This window comes from Helicoverpa zea, chromosome 6 (genome assembly GCF_022581195.2).
Source record: "Helicoverpa zea isolate HzStark_Cry1AcR chromosome 6, ilHelZeax1.1, whole genome shotgun sequence".
Lineage (NCBI taxonomy): Eukaryota > Metazoa > Arthropoda > Insecta > Lepidoptera > Noctuidae > Helicoverpa > Helicoverpa zea.
Genome location: NC_061457.1, coordinates 1,690,195 through 1,713,212, shown reverse-complemented (window position 1 = coordinate 1,713,212; position 23,018 = coordinate 1,690,195). Strand labels below are relative to the sequence as shown.

The following is a 23,018-nucleotide window of genomic DNA, read 5'->3' as shown; positions in this document are numbered from 1 at the left end:
TAATTACTAACTAAATATAAAGATGGCACACCCAAAACCTCTAATGCGAATACATGTATTTCTACACCAAAAACAATAAAAGTCAGTCAGCCATGAAATAAAACGAAGGTTCTTAGGTAACTAACCGCTTAACAATCTTAGACTTGGGACCAATAACCGATCGCCGGTAACAACCGATTAAGAATGATCTCTATCAGTAGTTTACGACGTCAAATTTGAGGGTCGAAGTAATTTGGGGGGTGGTGTTGGTGCGTGCCTACATCCCTCACGCGACTTCACACCACCAAACTCTTGGGGCTACTAAAATACAAAACGGGTCAAACCTCGCCGCATTCAGCCAGAGAGAACGGACGCGAGCGAACGACTGTGTCGCTATTTAAAAAAAGTTGAATTTCAAATTCGGAACTCCCGCTCTTTGTTTGTCAATTGAACTTGGATTCGAATTTTTAATCAGAATTTGTGATTTTTCTGTGTTTTAAAATACATTAAAGATGGAGGGTTGCGGGATGAACTGCATAAAATATCTTCTGGTTGTCTTCAATGGAATATTTCTGGTGAGTTTCAATTCTTCTATAAACTTTCGTAATCAAGGACGCGGTTTAAAAGTTTTGTGAACGGAAAAGCGACTGTTTGCGAACACAAACAGATGTTTCACACTTCTATTTTAATGAATGGTTATTTTTGTCACCGGTCGCGTGTTTTCGCTCCGTTGCAGCTATCAACAACTTAATTACCGCGAAAAACTTTTAGGATGTCTTCTATAAAGATTTCAGTTATAAGTTGACAAAGATTGTAAAATAGATAGTCGCCTGAGATCTGAAAGTCGGTCACGATATTTATAAACATAAACAATCTGTATTTTCGTCTGTGAAATGAAAAGTACTTCATATCGCGAGTTTCTGGCGTTTATGTACGCATCGCTGAAAATGTCAGCTATGTGAATCAGAGGTTTTGATTTCATTTGTTATTTATTTATTGACGCTGGCAATTTGCAATTAGGTACTAATTAACATTTTTAGGTACCATGTACGCCTATAACATTAGTTTTGTGAAATTGGCCGTCATTTCATGGAAAAGCTATTACGTAGAAATATTTTAAAGTCAAATAAAAAAGGCTCTTCTACTTGTGAAGGCTTATGATTATCCGGTGGTAATAAGTAATTTATTTTATGAATAGCAGTCAATATGACATAGGACCTTATGTCCTAACGCTTTACAAAAGTTAGTTTTGTAATTAAATACTAAACTTGAGGTGTTACATGTTTACTAAAATTCTATAAATTATTGCTTCATTACCATTTTTCTAGTTTAGCCAGTCTTACATAAAGAGACAACACTGATCGGATCATTTAAGGCAACCCAAGGCCTACATATCAACTTAAATGGTTAGACATTGCCAAACGGGCAATAAGCGGGCTCCAGTGTTGTATAACGTTTTTTTTATAAATAAATAATGGGCAGTTTTATATAAGGACATGATCTAGTTTTTGAAAAAATAACTTTTCATTTGTTTATTTTAAAAAAGGTGAGCAGTTTTAAACTGGCGAAAACCCTTTTCTAGTCATTCAAGTGTAGCTTGTCTGTTCGTTCAAAATATTAATTAACTGACCGACTTCAAAAACAGGAGGTTCTTTGCGACATAGAACATTGCACTTGGAACAACATTACTTGGAACACTATTACTTGGAAGAACGTTACTTAAAATAATTACAATGTCCTCTAATCCCAAAAATTGCACTTTTTAAGATTCAACCTTTATCAGTTTCAATCTTGTTTACAGTATTACCACATATTACTACCTCTATGTAAGAAGATTTATTCACTTACCCATTAGTTAAAATAATGTTAACTTCGGTTTCCTAATTAATAATGTTTTTACCAACTAAAAAAAATATATGTTCATTTAATGAACTCCTTTGTTACACTATATATCTTAAGAATTGCTGACTACAAACTGATCATAAAGTTTAAATCGATTTACCTTTAAGAGTCAACACTATATTTCCGTTTTGGTAACGGGAAATGATTTCCAATTAAGGATTTTCCAAGACTATTGGTTATTAAATTACGTCTACTGTTTCGGGTTAACCAGAACTAACCAAACTTTTAGGAATACGTAATTATAATACGTACATGATCGTTTGACAAAGTTATGTTAATTTCTTCCTGACTGATCATGCTTCAAATGCCTTTATCATTACCTCAAAAGAGTCGCTTTTCGGGGTTTTGTATCTATGATAGTGATGATATCCTGGTGAACCTCTTTAGAGATCAGCTCTCAGAACTTCCAGTCCTTTAAATCTTAAGCAGCAACTTCGATGTATTTTTAGCCAGGACCAGCGTTTTTGCGTAGTGTTCTAAAACGAAGAGTATTTTAGAACCCTTAAAATTAAGACCGAAGATCCACTGGCACAATTGCTTAGATATCTATAGCACTGTACGTACCTACAAATAAACTAGAGAAGCGACTACATTATTTAGTAATCTGTAGAGTAGACTTATTATTTTGTAATCACTGCTTTCCGGCTTCTAAATGGTGGTAATCAGTTCGTATCCTGGTGCAAGATTATGTATTTTTTTTATCAGTAACCTTTTTTCCTCATGCGGTCATTCAATGCGGTTATTTGTTAACTAGCATCGTTACGTATTTGCTTATGTTTTGTGTGCAATATTTGATTATATACCTAAGTCTCAAATAACCATAAAACGATTTATTATAAGATTTTGTGCACCATCGCCTTTAATGCTCAAGTGTTCTCTTCTCCTGGTGCGCTGGTGACTCCGTAGAGTTTTACCAGGATACAATCATTATCATAGCTACAATCTCTCTTTGTCTTGCTTTTAGCAAAAATCTTTCCAGAGGACAATTTGAGCTTCCTTGGCTTAGCACTCATATTTTTCCCTCGCAGGAAGAAAATCTTGGAGAAGCCATAACTTTAACTAAGCGCCTAGACCGCCTGAAATATTGTAGCTAAGTAAATTATACCTGAGGTTTTCATACGAGAACAACCATACAATAAGCAATATCCTTACTAATATTATAAATCGGAAAGTGAGTTTGTTTGTTTGTTTGTTTGTTTGTTCCGCTTTCACGCCGTAACTACTGAACCGATTGCTTTGAAATTTTGCAGACGTAAAGTTAGAAGTCCGGATTAAATAATAGGGTACTTTTTATCCCGAAAAAAATAGATATTCCCGAGGGAAAACAAAAATATTGTTTGCTTGATGGATGGATTGTAGATGGCGCTGTGTGTCGTTTAAAACAAGGTAATATATTGCAAACGAATATAAACATGTAAATTTAGAAGCTAAATGATACGATAATGAATCCCCGAAAATGAGGAATTCCCGAGGGATGATGTACAATTTGTTTAATCGTCTAAACTGTTTTTTTTTACATCTACTTATATATTGCAAACGAATATGAACATATAAATTTAGAAGCTAAATGATACGATAATGAATCCTCGAAAATGAGGAATTCCCGAGGGATGACGTACGATTTGTTTTATCGTCTTAACTGTTTTTTTTACATCTACTTATCCTGAATTAACTATAATTCAACGAATTACTAATTGGTATAAGTATTAGTTAAGTTATTTCGTTCTTGAGGTATGCGATAGATGGCGCTGGGTGTTTTTAAAACGTGGTAACGATGTGTTTTTAAAATACATAAGAAGTGGAATGATAGCTTTTTAAAACGTGGTGACGTTGTTTTTTTTTAAGATACGTAAGAAGTGCAATGATATCTCGCGCTTTAACCTGTAGCTCATTGTTCAATCGCGAGCTTCCCGATAGCTCGATAGATGGCGTTGTGCTTTTCTGTATCGTGGTGTTAAGGTTCGCCGCGAATTAGTCTGTTTTGAAATCAGTGGGGCCCAGTAGCGCCAGGGCCAGCCGCGGCTGCGGGTTGTTCGAAAGAGGTACCGCGGCCCTGGTATATAAAAGGCCTAGGACGGAACACGACGATTTTAGTCAGTAAGAGTCTGACACTCCCTCACCGCTGCTAACCCACAGCGGGAGGGGTGAACCGAATTCCACGCGGGCGAAGCCGCGGGCGGAAAGCTAGTAGGAATATAAAGCTAACAATTGTAGGTAAATTATTAGACAGGAAGTTGAAGGTGATGGTCATTCTGACTCATATATTCGTCACTGATGATGACCACATGCACCTACAGTACTTGTTCTATGTATTTTTCTCGTTATTAAATGTGATGAATTCTTCTGCATCATACCTAATTATTTCCTTGCAGCCAGATTCCTGTGGTTTCACTAGCGTCACATGGAAACTACTGCGCTAAAACTGGGAATAAAAAGAACCCCTTGTCCTTTTGGCAAGGTATAAGCTCCAAGATTTCTAAACCAATTCCTAAAACCCCCTTTGTAGAATATCTCCCGTTTTACAAACCATAGTTGCAGTTACAAATGGAGTAGTAATAAAGCATTTAAAACTTGTTTTAATAAACAAATCGATGATGTAAGTGCAGCAGTTTAGTCACGCGAAAGCTTCATTTACCGATGACTGTTATGAACAACTTACTGACCAGGTATGTATTTTATCTATTCTGTTGCATTTGCCATACTAACTGCCTCGTTGGTCTAGCTGTCGCAAGTGCGGCTGCTGAGCACGAGGTCTCGGGTTCGATTCCCGAGTCGGGCCGAAATCGCTTTGTGGGTTTTAGAAGACTTTCACAAAGCAGCCCGGAGCCTGGAAGCTGGTGATTGATACACCCGTGCATCGGAGAGCACGTAAATGTCGGTCCTGCGCCTGATCTCTTACCGGTCGTGTCGGATTGCCGTCCCATCGGGTTATGAGAGTGAAGGAATATTGAGTGCACCTGTGTCTGCGCAAATGCTCGTGCACTATAATATGTCCTGCGTAGTTGGCTAATCTCCTTACATGAGAACAGCCGCCGTAGCCGATAATCGGCTAGGAGGACATCATTATCTTGCATACACTCTTTAAGCATTGAGGCAGGTCAGGTCAGTGCAGTCAGTAGTAATGGGAGAATCTGGAAGTAGATAGTTACGCTTTCTGACAACATAAAATTCATTTAGATATTGGTCGCTTTAATAGACAAGCAGACAATTTCAGCTTTAATTAGGCTATTAATAATATTGAAAAAATGAAATGAAATCAATATCTGCGTAGCCTTTTTCCAACTAAGTATCTTGGGGTCAGCTTCTAGTCTAACCATGGGGTGCAGCTGAGTATCAGGGTTTTACAAGAAACAGCTGTCGATGGCGAGAAAGTCAATCGCATAGTACTTCAAGTTGATTCAGTTGAGTGTGTGCAATCCGATTCCTGTTTAAAACCATCCCGTGAAGGACGATCTCGCTTTTATTGAATTGACTGACAAAAGCCGCGAGCAGGGTTTTCAAAGCAAAATTTCACTACATTGTATGCTACTGTTGTAGCTGCCCGCCCTTTTCTTAAAAAAATAGACTATTTATTTGAAATTCACAAATAACGTGTCTTTTTATTTGTAAAATCCTTACTAATATTATAAATCGGAAAGTGAGTTTGTTTGTTTGTTTGTTTGTTCCGCTTTCACGCCGTAACTACTGAACCGATTGCTTTGAAATTTTGCAGACGTAAAGTTAGAGGTCCGGATTAAATAATAGGGTACTTTTTATCCCGAAAAAATAGATATTCCCGAGGGAAAACAAAAATATTGTTTGCTTGATGGATGGATTGTAGATGGCGCTGTGTGTCGTTTAAAACAAGGTAATATATTGCAAACGAATATAAACATGTAAATTTAGAAGCTAAATGATACGATAATGAATCCCCGAAAATGAGGAATTCCCGAGGGATGATGTACAATTTGTTTAATCGTCTAAACTGTTTTTTTTTTACATCTACTTATATATTGCAAACGAATATGAACATATAAATTTAGAAGCTAAATGATACGATAATGGATCCTCGAAAATGAGGAATTCCCGAGGGATGACGTACAATTTGTTTTATTCCACGCGGGCGAAGCCGCGGGCGGAAAGCTAGTAAAATTTATAATCGGTTCGGTGGATCCAAAGAGGTTATCCCCTACTACAACATCACAAAATTTTCCACTTTATAATAACTATTTGGTAAGTATAGACTTACGAATACTATAAGGGATATTCTAGCCTATTTAATATCGAAATATTAACACTTAATGAACAAACGCTAATCTACCTAAAAGCTAATGACATTAAGGCTGACATGTCATTGTTATAAAGTAATTAAAATTGATTTACTTACAAGTAGAATTTTCCATTGTTGGATATTCCCTTAAACTTATTGATTGCCATTTTTCTTAATTTGTATTTCATACAATTTCTCGCGTGAACTATTTATCGCACTTGTATAAAAGTACCCTACGTCCTTACTCAGGCCGGTATAGGAGTAGCAAATTTCAATTAAACCAGAAGTTTTACCCCCGCTCTCTGAGACATTTAATGATTACTTAAGTCACTCCTCAGTGACGGGTTGTCAAAGAAATCCTTCACTAAGGAATGGCTTGAGTAACCATTAACCGTCTTACCACAAAAACTTTTTAACGTCAGTTTAAGACTTGTCTAAAAAAATGTCAAATTATGACGTTGAATTATGGTTCATTTTGGAGCCACATTTTTTTTAGACAAGTGTAAAACAGTGGTTAAAGTTTTTGTAGTAGGGCCATTAATGTCTCGGAGTGCGGTTGTTAGTGTAAACACGCAACAGACAAACAGGGGTTCTTTCGGATCTATAATATTAAGTAAGGATTTAAACATCACAATCAATTTTATGAATCATATCTTTAATAACAGCTTCGGTTACTTAAACATGGTACCTATTATTTATCTTGTTCTAAGCCAGCCTATTACGTAAACACCATGGAAATCATCTCCCCGTGACCTAGGTACAAAGATACGTCTGACAAGAAATAAATACTGCAATTACATTACAAGAAGAAAACGTGACAGGTATGAATTCTTATATTATTGTTGCCGTCTAAGATACAAGGAAACATCTATTATATCTCTTATTAATTAAGTGTAATAAATAATAAAATCATTACTTCTCTGCTGAGCAGGATGAAATAATATTATTTAGTGAATCATTCGATGAGGATATACTTATGTACGTCACATAATATATTAGAAAAATGGTTATGTCAGAAAGAATCCTCTTTTTTTGCCCTTGACTGTGACACACATATACCTAGTTTTATAATGAAAATCAGCAAATATTCAGCGACCAGAGTATCGGACTCTTACTGACCGAAAAACCACAATATCAGAGCGGCAGCAACTCTTTCGAACAATCGCACAGCCCTGGCAATATGGGTAGGATAATCGACAGATACATATCGTCGTACTATAAGTATTTTAGACATTAATTATATGTGACCGTAAGCTTATATATTTTGTCTAAAATTATGGCTAACGCGAGCGGTCTTTTTCGCTAAATGGCAAAAGTCACCATTTCAATAACAAACAGATAATCAAATCATCCTTGAAACGAAATCAAAACACTAGTCAAAATATTAAGATGATTATAAAATATTTTGACAACCCTGACCCGTTGGATCACATTGCGTAGTGCACGAGACTAATGTCATAATGGCTTATTTATTCATCGGCTTAGTCGAAGCGCCTCCACGCATCTATGTCATTCATTATAGTACTATAAAGTAAAATGGATGAACACACCTCTGTTTTATTACAAAGAAATAATAAAATGGAGAAACCAAATTAGAAATACTGCTTAATCGAAAGAAACGAAAAATTCAAGATTTATTTCAAATTCAGTCTTTGTTTTCTTTTAAATAATCTTAGCAGTAATTTTGAAATGAGAAAACTGTTTTTGTCATAGGTAGGTACTTTAGTAAAATACAAACATACGAATGGAGAACCTCCTTTTTGGAAAGTCGGTTAAGAATACTAAAAACTTATTTCCAAACTCAGAAACGACCAACGCGAACAATTAGTCAAATCAAAACGAAACTACGGACGTGATTTGTAAATGTTTACGCTTGAGTCGTCAACCACACATTTGGGATTTTGGTCATGTGTACTCATGGGGGGCATTGTTTAGACTGTTAATGTTACACGTGGGTAAGCGCTGTAGGTTAGAACGCGATTAAAATAAACAGACAGTTATTTAGTAGGACCCGAAGTCGACTAAAGTTATCGAATGCACAGCTTTTTCCCGTTTGAATTCTTTATCTGATCTGGTTCATTCATTTTTATCAGCCAATTTAAGTCTCCTGCTGATCGAAAGGCTGCCTCAACGAACGGTCTCGGGCTGCCCTCTTAATTAGATGCTTAATACTTAATTAACCTATCTTACTTATCCATCTAATCTTAATAAATTGCCATTAATATCACGATGTTCCCAGTATCAAAACATAGACTTCAGATATGTTCTCATTTATCATCGCATTTCTACCTATGTCACCTATATAATCACCACTTTGTTTGAAGTTACGGTATGTAGCAAAAGCTATGTTCAGTTCAACATACACTCCCACTGAAACTCGCGTGTCAAGCTGTAATATAGAGGCGCTACCAACATAACAATGATTTCATAAGTTATCAAAACCTGAAAGTTCACCACTTCCTACAGACGTTAATTTGACACAAAAATTATTCTAGGTATCGATTCGATCGCCATGGAATATTTCTAATGCTCCAAAATGTCCAAATGTCATTATAATGATCAGTTCCATGAAATAGTTAATGGATTCTCACCTTTAATGTTGTATGAAGATTTATATTCTGACCAACTTGGGGTGGTTTGACCTGTAGCCTGTCCATCAATCATTGGTCTGAACCAATCGATACTCGTTAATGCATTTCTAGGTAAATTGGACGATATTTTGTTTACCGATCACTTTGTTAACGCTAAAAAGCAATATAATGAAAAATACTTGGAATTCTATTCGAAGTAGAACTACCTATGTAATACAAAAATAATGTATTTGGGTAGACATATGCATATCTCCCCCTTTCTAGAACTAATAGAAAGTAAAAAAGTTGACTGAATAAAAAACTGTAAGAAATGAAAACAACATCTTAATTGTAGACTGAACTTTCAGTAATTAAATAAGTGACCTAATAATTAAAGCATATTTGCAACTGATTATGTAGAACAATATAACACAAACATTAATGATTCACATTAAAAGCTAGACGGTATATTTTTGAAACAGCACTATAACCGGGTCGTGGAATTGGGTCATGCCCGAGAAATATGACAGCGTTCGATATCACACTATTTCGTGGTGGACCTATTCGAGTACAGCTGATGGTGTCCCTGTATGAGTACAGTTGACGGCGAGGACTATTGTGAACTATGACAAGTCTAGTGACCATGGGTAACAATAGACAACTCTGTTTATTACACACAGGTAGGAGTCGTAGATGAGTCAGAGAATCTCTGCGCCATAAAGCCTTTAAATATAGACCCATTATATTATTAGTATGTATATAGAATCTATAGGCATATGTATTCAGTATATATAATTAAGTAAATATAAGTATTTTTATCTATTTGGTGATTTCTATAACAAACCGTTAACACTAGTGTAGCTGCTTTTATCTCCACAAAAGTGCTGAAACACGATTCATTGTCCAACTTTAAAGTCGATTCGTCGTCCTTTCGTCTTCATATATTGTGCCTATTCAAACATTACGATGTTGCCTAAGGAAGCTGAACAAAACGAGCACCAGCTATATCAAAAGTACTATCCCACCAAAAACATTAAATTTAAAAAAAAAGCCAAGCCTCTACGCAATTCTTCCACCGTAAAAAGTTTTGAGATCGCATAGAAGCCAAGTCCTGTTCAACTTTATTTTACTACTGAGTGACAAAATAGAATACTGATGTCATGAGATGCTATCGCGTTCCTGCAGCAATTAGGCCAATTTACTGAAACAACAGATGTTTAACAGATTTATATAGGAACAACTAATTTCAAGGTTCCTTGAGTACAATAGTGTGGGACACTTATTGCATTACGTCTTCATTGCTTTTAAGATCATCTGTTGACGTGATGGTCAATGTCAAAAGATTTTATGTGGTCGTCCTTGTTGGGTTCTACTCTGTATTATCTATTTAGGCATAGTGTATTTTGTATGTAGTAACAATGTAGGTACAATTTTAATTATCATATTATAGATTAATTTAGACTCATATTATAGATATTTTCAATTCCGTAACTGAAGATATCAATTCCGTACTTACGTAATTATTGGTATCATAAATCAATCAAAATAGTCAACCAAAAAAAGGAATCTACGTACAATATTTATAATGTGTTATTTGCTTCCACAATGTTCGTAAGATAGTTACAACAGGCTTAAAGCTACGATGCTAAGTTCTTAAATAAATATTTTTTGATTGAATATTGTGTTCATTTTGATAAGCAGGGCCGCCTTAACCTATGGTGCAGGGTGTGCGAATAACCCGGGCGCCTCGGTCTCAGGGGCGCCGCGGAACGCCCCACCACCAGGAAATTTCGATGAAATTACACCCGTTTGATAAGGAAGTTCCACATTGTATCATGATACTGACAAGCAAAATTTCTAAAAAGGTCGCCTTGGCTTTGTTTGATTGATCATTTTGACTATTTTTCACTTTAATATCCTCCAAGACAAAAAATTCTCGCTCGCTACGCTCGCGGCTAAATGACAATGTATGTACTGTTTTTCTGATTGTTTATTATTTTTATTGACGCACCGAATCAACGAACACAAATGGCACTCGCTCTAATTACGGTTTCTTTTTATTTGTACATAATTCCCAGTTTAATTTGTGAGTCTTCAAACAAATAATTTTAAAAAGTTCGCGCTCGCTACGCTCGCGGCTACTTGTTGCTTTGCAATGTACTAAATCAGAGAATTTTGTGTCGTTATACGTACATTATCCTTAATAACTTCATAGGTCAAATCCACGCTGTCTTACCTTCGATAAGTTAAACGTAGCAAAGAAATAATTTATGGAGTCCTCAACAACAAAAAAGTTTGCTCTTCCGACTGCTTGTTACTTTACAGCGCTTTTTAAAACTTATTAACTTTTTGTGTCCCAAAATTATAAAATTTGCGCGCTCGCTTCGCTCGCGCATATTTTTACAATTACATTAGTTTGCCTCGACTTTCATAAGTAAACCTGGCCAAAAATTTGAGCCTATGATGATTTCGACACATTTTTTTAAGTCCTTTACCTACCAAAAAAGTGACTTTCGTTCGAACGTTCTTATTTATATTCCTTGTAACTACTTTAAGTACTTCAACATGTACTACGGCGCTTGGGTGATGATCGCACCCGGGCGCTACATGAGGTAGAGACGGCCCTGTTGATAGTTCCTTGAATTTGAGATATTAAAAGATAATTGCAAAAATTTAAAAATGTAACTCACAATATTTACAAAAATTAAAAATGAAAAATTATGTAATTACGGAATTAGAGAAAAAAGTTGCGTAATTAGTTACGTAATTGATATTTTCGTAATTTTGGAAGCCCTATTCATGATCATTTCTTAATCTTACTAACATACGAATCGATATCATTCTGTCCGTACAGCAGCAATTATTATTTCCAATACTTTTTGCGCTGACTAATTAATATTTATTAACTTTCCCTCTTTATTTATGACTACATTGTCAATCAAGAGTCGTGTTTTTGTTTCGTCCTCATTACCATTGTGTTTATGGACGAAAAGCATCTTGCCCCGCCCATCTTTGATTGACAATATGTCCGTTTTTGTATTGATTTCACCGCTACTTGTAATACTGCTTTCAATCCTACTAATATTATAAACGCGAAAGTTTGTATGTATGGATGTATGGATGTTTGTTACTCTTTCACGCAAAAACTACTGAATGGATTTTAATGAAACTTTACAATAATATAGCTTATACATCAGAATAACACATAGGCTACAATTTGTAAACATATTGTTCGAAATACTAAACCTGCGCAGACGAAGTCGCGGGCACCAGCTAGTTTGCTATAAAATCTTCATGCTCCTTATTTACGAAGTTAAGGGACACTAATATAACTCTTACTCTTTAGTTTCGCCAAATTTTATGGCGGCCTCGAACATTGAGTTCGAATTTTGAGTCTCTCTATGCAGAAACTATTTTTAGGTAACAGCAGGGGCTCGAGGGGTATGGGACACATAGGTATGTGAACCTGCGCGTTGAATTTAATTGTAAGCCGCCATTAAGTTTGGTGAGAACGAAAACAAGCGTGTGTGAAATCAGAGATACACTCATTTTGACTATTGACACAGACTGAGGAAATTTAATATGTGGGATTGACGAGACAATCTGTCTTCGACTTAGTCAAGTAAAACGAATGAAATAGAGGATGATGAGTCATTTAAAATTATTTTTACGGATGACGTTTTTACGACTATATATCTACCATGGTTATTAAAGTAGCCGGTGGTTATGGCGATGAAATCATTTCAACACGTGAATAGTGCATCAGATGAATCTAACAGCGACGTCAGCAGAGACTGAGTTCTACCATAGTGACCAAGTTTAACCTGCTGTTTATGTAAATTAAACCACCCAAAACAAAAATGTGAAAGACTGCCAAGTTCGATAATATGGGAATGCTTCGCCTATAAAAGAAGTGAGATCTGAATAAGTACCAAGTTCCATACACATACCTCAGTTAAAAATAGTTACTTTTTAATGATGTTACTTGGCAAGTTTTCACACACCTTGTTATAAACCTACTAAACGCATGAATCAAGTATTTAATTTTCTATTAAAACTTGCCAAGTAACATCATTAAAAAGTAACTATTTTTAACTGAGGTATGTGTATGGAACTTGGTACTTATTCAGATCTCACTTCTTTTATAGGCGAAGCATTCCCATATTATCGAACTTGGCAGTCTTTCACATTTTTGTTTTGGGTGGGATTTCATTTATTTTTGTAAGGTTGTTTATTTTGATTTTTTTCTTATGATGAAGTTAGTTAAAGAAATGTCTCATTTTTATGCTATCTTTCAGATTTTTTAATATGCACTATGTTTCTTACAAAGAAATGAACTAGATTAACTAAATGGACTAGATCTACCAACTGACTGACATGACATGTTATCATATATTATGTTCGTGGATCAAAGTTACACATTCGTTATTTTCGAAAGTGATTCACACTTGGCCGTTTTCAGATTTTTACTTTACTTTGACTAAATACAAACCTTTGTAACGAATTTCAGATCGGTACGATCATTCGAAGATATATTATATAAATATAGATAAATTTAGTTCGTTTTAGTTCCTTAGGGGTATACATTTACACCGGGTATAAAACACCTTCATTATTTTGAAACCGACTCACACTTGGCCATTTTCAGATTTTTCCCTTTACCTTGCCATAAAGACCTACCTCCATGCCAAACAAGTCAATACGACCATTGGAAGTGGTCTAGGTTTTTGATGAGTGAGTCAGTCACTGAGTCAGTGACTGTATAGTAAAAATAGCGATTTTCTGACGTCAATATCTCAAGACCTACAATAGGTATATTAATGAAATTTTGTATTTTAGATAAGTGAGGGGGTCTCAACAAATACTAGAAATTTGATATGCGTAAATAAAATAGATTTTGAGATACAGGGGGGTCGAATTTGGCCCGAAATGGTTCGTGTAATATAACCCACGGCCGGTGTGTCGCTTTTTTTGCTCGAACTTGGCGGACACACTGCCGTGTGTCTAGATCAAGAAATTCTTTCTCACTTCAGAGGTTGTTTTAAAGCAACAGCAAAAGCTAAACACACAATAATCGTGGGCACATTCCTATTGTTTAAATAACCGTTTGATAGAATGATGTAATAGCTATACATAGGATTATAGATACATTGTGTATATTACGGAATTCATGACGTCATCGGAACAGCCTGAAGATCATTGTGACATAAAGATATATAAAATCTAGCGTAGAAATAGATGGTGCTACTTAATTGTCACAGTTATTAGAAGTGCTTGTTCTCGTAAAAATTACTTTATCGATTGTTTTATTAACGGGGTTTTGTTGTTGTACAAACAAATATACTTAACAGCGGTATTACACTGTCGGTATTTTTCGCGCACAGCAAAACCGAACGTATACCTACATAATATGTACCTACGTGTGATAAATTCCGAGCGGCAAAAATCTGTCACTCGGTTTGAAACATCATCTTTCACACAGGATGGTTGAATGACGGTTTCTACTACTGCTTTTGCTGTAAAATATTTCCCGATACCCGCACAAAGTTCTGTTAGGCCATTTGCAGTACCTAGATATTGACTTTGGGTCTTAGTTATTTCGTTATAGAAAGCATTGAGACACTTTCTTATCCGTCTCACCGTTTTCTTATACCTATTACTTATACTTGTAGATATAAAATTATGAGTGCGTGCAACTTGCATACTCGATAAAGGGTCTCTTGAACGTACATGTTTCTGTAAATAGTTCTCATAAATAAATATAAAAAAATATATATTCATAATAAAATAGTTCTACACTTTCTCGCACAATACCTACCTAGCTTTGTAATTAAATTCAAATACTGGTACTTTGATAAAAACTAGCGAGTCAGCAAATATAAATAGAATTACTATGTAGGACGCGCCTGTTGACATTGAACGAAATACCCATAGCTGTACAATACCTTGGACCATGGAAACCATGACGTCATAACTGCACCATAATTGTATTGAAATTATGCATTCGTTCACACATTGTATAACATAAAAAATAAGTAATTTTTAGTTAAGAGTTTAATGATAATTTGGGATTTTCAAAATGTGTGTTAAAGACTTTACATCATCATTCTTATCATCATCCTCCGAGCCTTTTTCCCAACTATGTTGGGGTCGGCTTCCAGTCTAACCGGATGTCGCTGAGTACCAGTGCTTTACAAGGAGCGACTGCCCTATCTTCTTAACTCAGTTACCCGGGCAACCCAATACCCCTTGGTTAGACTGGTGTCAGACTACCCGTAACGACTGCCAAGAATGTTCAATGACAGCCGACATTTTTTTTATAATATGTATATTATTAAAGTAGAATATTTATTAGCCGAGTTCTTTTAGGACATGCTGTTGTAATGCGGATAAAGAATAACATCTCATAAAGTCGGTTCTGCACGTTTACCAATGGTCTGCGATCGGTTAAAAACGCTAAAAATAAACAGCTCGTAAAAACGTCATGTTATTACTATAACATTATTTTTATACTGCCGACATCTTATAAATGCAATTGTGCAGTAAAATTAAATTTAAAAAAAATATATTATTATTGTATCGTAAATAGTCCAATCCATTGTTGCCTGGAAATAAATATGTAGTGTCATAGACTATGACTATACTAATACCATAAAGCTGGAGTTTGTTTGAAAATTTTAATCTCAGGAAATACCTACTTGTCGTATTTAAATAATTCTGTCATTGATAGATAGCCAATTGATCGAAGAAGGACGAAAGTGAATCCACTGGCGAAATCTAGTACCTACCATAATAAAATGCATATAAACAAACGTAGTTAATGTCAGGACAGGAAGCACAGTGATCGGAACTGCGATTTAATTTATTTGCGAATGAATTCTTCACAAGGTCGTTTACAAAGTGACATTAGTAATTATGTTGGGTTGATTATCATACTTTACTCGACTCCCGGCGATGATAAAATAACTAACGCTGTGTTTTATACATAACTGAAAGTTCAAAATTAAAATAGAACTTAGAAAATATACACTTGCGGCCTGAAGGAAATTAAAAGCTGTTGTCCTGTTCCTTTTATTATATAAACTGAGCCAGCACCTGCAAAAAATATTTCTTTATAACTATAATTCCTAAATTCTGGAAGAACCTTTGAAATGGATTAAACATTTTAGAGAATTCATTGACTCAAAGATTGTCCTATGGCGAACCTGCAGCGTGTAAAAAATTCTAGATCATCTATGTACTTCTATATCAGTTTATGGCCCATTTCCTTGGCATCACATCGCTGTAGGGCAGCGTGACTCATTTTTATGGCCTATAAATTACAACACAGACAAACACTGGCCACTAGCAATGTGTAAGATTTATGACGAAATATTCTAAATCTTGATATTTCTATTCAATTGTTTTTCGAGTAAAATAACATCACGTAACTACGATAATAAGAAGAAATGACACTAACCCATTGACACTATTAATCAATGTGTGAAAATGACGTAACACGTGGGCGTGGCAAATAGCAATCGGAAATTGCTACTAATTGATGACACCTACGTGAGATTGCAGCCGAATTTTGAAATAGTAAATATTGGAAATTACTGCCCGTTAGCCCGTACCGGGATAAATAAAGCCTATGGCACTCAGGAACATTATAGCTATCTATCAGTGAAAGAATCTTGGAAATCCGACCAGCGAGCCGTTCCAAAGATTACTCCCTACATACAAATTTACAAATACCTCTTTATAATATTAGTATAGATTGACTGACCTAACAAGCATTATTTTTGTTTCTTCTCAGATCTTCGGCATCGTGATCATAGCTGCAGCATGCGTGGACATGGGCATGATCAAGGGTTTCGCCGGCATGGAGCCGACGGGCCACGAGACCGATGCACTGCTGATCGCCATTGGAGTTCTCATCATCATCATCGCTGCGTTTGGCTGCTTCGGGGCGTGGAAAGAGAGTCCTAAGCTGTTGTATATTGTGAGTTTACACTATCTGTAACTCCTTGTAACGGTATGGTTATTGAATAAGATTTTCTAATATGCTACCTCTCGTATCCTGGATACCAGGTTCTTCGTATTCCATAATTTCATACTATATCAGTACAGCATCTTCATCGTTCAAAACTGTATTCCATAACACAAGGAAGAAGTCCTTTCGTATCGAAAGAACTGCTCAAAATGATTGAATTTATTTTTCAAGCGACTCATGTCCGAATTCGTTGGCCATGGCGACGATATTTAGTGTAACCTTGAAACAAATAATATGATCTACGAATCACCAATAGAAGCGTTAATTGAACAGTAGACCGTGACGGAACGGACGCCGTGCCTTGCGTACTAAATTTTTATTTCTCTGATTTGTATGACCGCCATGAAGTTTTATAATTCGGTGGCATGGGTACCCCTACTTGTGAATCAAGGTCGTATCCTATCTTCTGATTAAAAAGAGTGTGCTTGAATTAGACCTTGACAAATGCCATAGCTGTTTCCTATACTTTCTTGGTTTATTAAGGACTTTTTTAACCTGGGTCCTCTAAGCTCTGCCGTCTATCTGTGGAATCGTGACACACAAACTTGGAATAGCATCTATGTTATTAGTTGGCATCGTCGAACCAACACTCAAAATTTTCGTTTCTGCTTCCAAACTTTAATATCACGAACCAGTTTACTGCGTTCTGGTATCTAATTAAATTCTCTGTAATCTGGTAGTTACTAGGCCAATACTTCTGACCCACCTACACAAGGCGTGACTTTCGCCTATATTTCAATATTGACCCAAAAACGCAATTGGTCATGGACGGGTCTCGGTATGGTAATGATGTGGGCTGCCTGATGAACTGTTGTACTGACGGCAAATGTCCCATTGTTTTGTATGTGACAGCATATTATTTCTTTAATGACGTTGATTAAGATAAGAGTAGTACTGCTACGTAATGGGTATGTCGATATTGAGCTATTACGGAAAATGAAACTTCTAAATTGGCTTCTAAAGTCCGAGTAACAAGTAAAACGTCATTTAACGATGCAATAATGATTCTAATACGGGTGTCAAACAATAAAAGTAAGAATACAAGCACGTACTCGTATATCAATTTAAGGTGTATTACTATCAATTCTACAATGTTGCGTTCACGCTTTCTCAGTTCGTCGGCTGTCTGATCATCATCATACTCCTGGAGCTGTCTGTTGGCATCGCCGCAGCTGCCTTACGTCCTCAGATCGAGGGGACCTTGAAGTCCCAGCTGCGAGCCTCGTTCATCAAGAACAAGTCTACCAAGGAGGAAGATTCTACCTACAGGGAGTTCTGGGACCGCATTCAGATGAACGTAAGTCATTCTGGATATAAACAAATTTTCAATGTCCATTGGAATTTAGAGCTAAATTCGTTTAAAGCCACAGTCAACTATAATTTATCGTTTGTGGTACTTAAACTAGTACACTATTATAAAAGTAGGGGTTTTTTGAAGATGAAAACAACGTCTTTTCTGTGCTTAATTTTTCAAAATCTCTCTCTGTTTTCAGTTGGAATGCTGCGGCATCACCGGTCCTGACAACTATGTGGCTTCAGAGCCCCGCATTAACCCTTCTTTCAGCTGCTGCCCCAACGACGGAACCGACCGCTCCGCCGAGATCAAGCGCTCTGACTGCCTTTCCTCTGAGAAGTATTACAAAGAGGGATGTGAAGACAAAGTCCTGGGAACAGTGCACAGTGCTGGCATGACTGTCATCGTTTGCGGGATTCTGTTCTGCTTTTTGGAGGTCAGTATCTTTAAACATTGTCGTAGTAGTTAGTTATAAATTCTTCTTCATAAGCTTTTCTTAAAAACCTATACCTGGTAGGACTAACGGAAATAAAATCTTTTGAATCTGACTCTTAAAGAGCTCATGGTATGGTAATCAATATAGGACTGGAATTTGGTAGTCATATGCGTTAAGCTATAGGCCATTGACATGGTTCACATTAGGTTGCTTGCGTCCAATTATAGTTATTAATAACTAAATAGTCAAGTTCCTTAATGATATTCAGAAATAATAAGGCAAAATTTCACATTTATTATACATATTATACTAACCCATCAGGACACCACGCCCCCCACAAATTTTCAGCCAAAAATAACGAAACATGCGTAACGCGAAAAAATATGTTAGAAGCTTTTACTTAGAGGAGTTTAAGTACTTATTTAAATGAGCTCCCTAATGTACCTTTGCATGTTCAAACAACATTCACGTGGCGTGAGTGTTTGTTAATCACACGACCAATCTTATTCACTAAGTTATCACGCGTTAACTCGCTAGGTTAACACTTCTGAAAGCTTCACGTGGTAATGGAAACATGGAAAACTTTTAATTTCTTCTGAGTCTTTTTTTGGGTCAGGGTTATAGCTGTGATGGTTCTTGTGTGTATACAATTAAAGATTCCTTGTAGTTCGTATTGGAAGGAACTATGCAAGTTTATATGATCCCATCTTAAAATGTTAGTTTTTGTGTAATAAAACTCCTGAGATATAAATTAAAAAGTTCATCACTATTAAACATTACCTACATTACTTCATCGAGAGAGTCTAGTACTTTCCTAACAATTTAACATGTAAATGAATTCGAAACACCATAGTTACACCCTCTGACGTCACAGAGGTCACGCTATACCAGAATGTAAAACTCCACAATCAGAAATCTCTGACCTAGGCCGGGCTGTAACCGCTTTTCTTTATTGAACATCGAGGCTAATCTAGATGACCCCTTTGCATGCCTTACCTAGGCAACATAAAGAAATATTTCAGTCCCTTTTAGATTTAGGCTTACAGATAAGCCACAGAATTTGTAGGGCAACAAATAGTACGAAGGTGCTATTTCGAACTGGTCACAAAAATAATGGTGACGAAAGTGTTGTGTGCTAGATTTACAGTTCGTCATCATTGTTCAAGGCTGTATGCATAGGTGAAGGAATATTAATTATGTTTTAGGTATACGATGTCATATTTCGTTATTGTGTTCGCTAAGTATGTAGCAACTACATAATATTTTTGTCATGTACTTTTGTGGCTTCAGTGAATGGACGGGGGCTGTACAAGACCCAGTTGGTTGGTGCTCATTGAAATAGAAGGTCTACGTCCAGCAGTGGACGACAATAATATATATGAATGAACGAACATAGCGATAGTAGGTACATCGCTAAACATTGACTTTTATTTATTTTTGATTGGAAAACTCAATAAAAGTCAATGTTCTCGAAATTATCGAGTAACTGTTACTGCCTTTTTTTTGTCGTCCCACTGTTGTGCACAGGCCTCCTCTCACATGGAGAAGGATAGAGCATTAATCACCACGCTTGCTCAATGCGGGTTGGTGATTTCAGACTCTTATAGTCCAGGTTTCCGCAAGATGTAATTATCGAGTCCATAAAGGATTTTTTTGGAAAATTGCATACGGTCGGATCAGTGCTTTGTAGCCACAGTAGGTACATATTATATTAATTATATTTTTTACACGAGTGTTTTCGTATGTTTCAGGTCGCAGGCATTGTCTTAGCTCTATGGCTAGCACACTCCATAAAAACTCAAGGGAAAAGCCGGGAAACTGCTTAATTCTACACCATAGACACCACAGAGTATATTTCAAATGCATTGCACAATAGTCGTAAGTTCATAAGTTAAATGTAAGTTACCTTATTTATTTTAAGAATAGAATCTATTAGAATTAAAAAAAATGTGAAAAAAACGTCATATTTTATAAAAAGTAAATTCTTGAGATGACGTTAAAGTATACAATAGGATGTCGTGCTCTTCTACAATTTGACCTCAAAGCCGATATTGACGTTAAAATTGTATAAAATTGAGATAAAAATATGAAAGAGATTATGTGTTAAATTGTTCCATTTTAAAAATTTCAATGTTATAAGTAGGTACATTTCTTTTATAAATTTCTCTTAGGACCCTCTATAGTCTATTGTTAAATGTATGTAGACAGAAGTCTCAGTATGTAGTGATTTTATAATGTATTTAGTTGTACAATGAAACCAAAGCTGTAATAATAATTAACATATCGTAACAATATAGGTAAATTGTTCTACACACCTAAATAAAATAATATATCCTTAATTTATTAACGCCGACACTATAACATTTTTTTAATGACGGGAAAACAAGATTTGTGAGAATTTTCCCATAAATTAACAAAAAAAAATGTTTAACTATATAGAAATTAAATATTATAGAGAAAAATGTCTTCGTGAAATATTTTTGAACCCAAAGAAGAGATTATCTTTATTTCACTTTTTGGCAGAATACTATATTTATATATTAGTTGGAATAGTTTAATCGTTGCAGTGACGCTAAGTGCAAAAGGCGTCTATATTTAAATAGATTGAAAGAGCCACAACATGTACAAAAAGAGTAAAAACACACTCGTAGTGAATGTTAGCTATAAAAGTGTTGAAGAAAAACGTAAAACAGTTTATTGTATGTCGTTTATTACAAACCACGTGCACATAAAACGTGGGTATCGTTTCTTGTCGTTGCGATATTTCTCGAAATGTTTGCCGCCAGTTCCACTTGTGACGTTCTTGGTAAAAAAACAAAATATTTGAACTAGAATACAGCTAGTATATAATATATATAAATGCCTATTTTTATTTTATATAGTAATATAAAATAAAAATAGGCATTTTATTACTAAGTTTAACCACATATCGTGTGAGTATTGATAATGCTTTACTAGTCATTAAATTAACATTATCCATAAGCTACTATTGTATGCATAAATCCCACCATATGTTTAACTTCATTCGAAAATTCATTCCTTGAATAAAAATTAGAATTTAAGTTTATACTTTCTTGTAAATGTTGTCATCTTGTGAACTTGATAGTGAAAACAAAACATAATTTTGTGGCTTCAACCTCTACACCACTAGAATTTGTATTATACAGGGTGACAAATGTAAAAAAATGTTTTTATGCTTTTAAAGCCTATTTAGGCTGAGTATACAGAATTCAGTGGCGTGCACTTGGAGAGGCCTATGTCCAGCAGTGGACTGCTATAGGCTGATGATGATGATGATGATGATGATACGGAATTCAAACATTAGTCAACACAATTTTAGACGATTAAAGTATTGTATTTATATGTAGTTTTAAAATCAGTTAAAAAATAACAGTAATTTTCAAAGCATTGAAATTTTGTAACCCTGTATAACTTGCTCAAGTTTTTTTAAAACACTAGTTTCAGGTTCAGTCGTAGATTGAATAAAATGGCAATATTATTACATAATTATAAAGTCTATTAGTGTTTAATGAATGTTGAAATAGATTTTCTTAAAATAAAGTATCTGTGTTCCATATTTGTCGTTTGTTATTTAATTCTGTGCCTTTGAAAAAAAAACCGCTTTCACGAGATAACTTTGCCTGGCTCCAAAAACGGTTACCCTTAGTTTCCACACTTCCTAAGTGTTTGGCTAGGAAGAAGAAGTGACTAACAAACTCCTCAGTAAAGCTTGTAGAGATATATCATTTTATCGATCGATGATATCGATTGACGTTGGTGGTCACACGAGCGTAAGTGTCAATACGTTCCGATTTACGTCAGCACGCTCCATCAACTGTGGAATGGAACTTTACGATGAATATTGATTTATAAATGAAAAAAAGCATAATAATAAAAAAAGGTAATAGAAGGTGTTACATCACTTTATTGATGTTCGTCATAATGTCGACAAATATGGCCGATTGTCTAAAGGTACGGTAAGGTAGGTGATTATCTAGACGGGCTTCATTTTAGTGCAATATGTAGCTGCCACACAGCTGGCAATACCAGCTAGACTACGCAATGTTGCAGTAATGTACTTGGATTATTCGCCAAACATTTTCAGTCGCCACATATTGCCTATTGAGTAGACTGATTACCTTAATATTGTCGCTATGTATAGAAATGGTATTGTGCATCTCCTTTTAATTTTCCTTTTAGGTACGAATCCACAATGCCTCTTATTTCTTTTGTGGCTTTAAAATAATATAGCTAACCTCTTCGTCGAATGTGATTCCGTCAGCCATTGTGGCCCGTTTATGTTATTTTTTTCCAACATTACAGCAGCATATTACACAAAAATGAATCACTTCTAAACGCGAACGCAATTTAATAACATTCTATGCAAATATCATCATCATCATCATCTCAGCCATAGGACGTCCACTGCTGAACATAGGCCTCCCCCTTTGATCTCCACAGATACCTGTTGGAAGCGTACCTGCATCCAGCGTCTTCCGGCGACCTTTATAAGGTCGTCGTAATATATTTTACATATTTTTTTTAAAACTACAAGG

General features: G+C 35.6%; 1 protein-coding gene across 1 annotated transcript; it reads left to right on the top strand.

The window, feature by feature from the left end:
* Positions 1 to 335: 335 nt before the first annotated feature.
* Positions 336 to 22,039, top strand: LOC124631028 (23 kDa integral membrane protein-like). Its single transcript, XM_047165126.1, has 5 exons — positions 336 to 554; positions 16,496 to 16,681; positions 17,847 to 18,029; positions 18,226 to 18,462; positions 20,214 to 22,039. The coding sequence occupies exons 1-5, from the start codon at positions 492 to 494 to the stop codon at positions 20,286 to 20,288; spliced, it is 744 nt and encodes a 247-aa protein (XP_047021082.1). The 5' UTR covers positions 336 to 491; the 3' UTR covers positions 20,289 to 22,039.
* Positions 22,040 to 23,018: the final 979 nt, after the last annotated feature.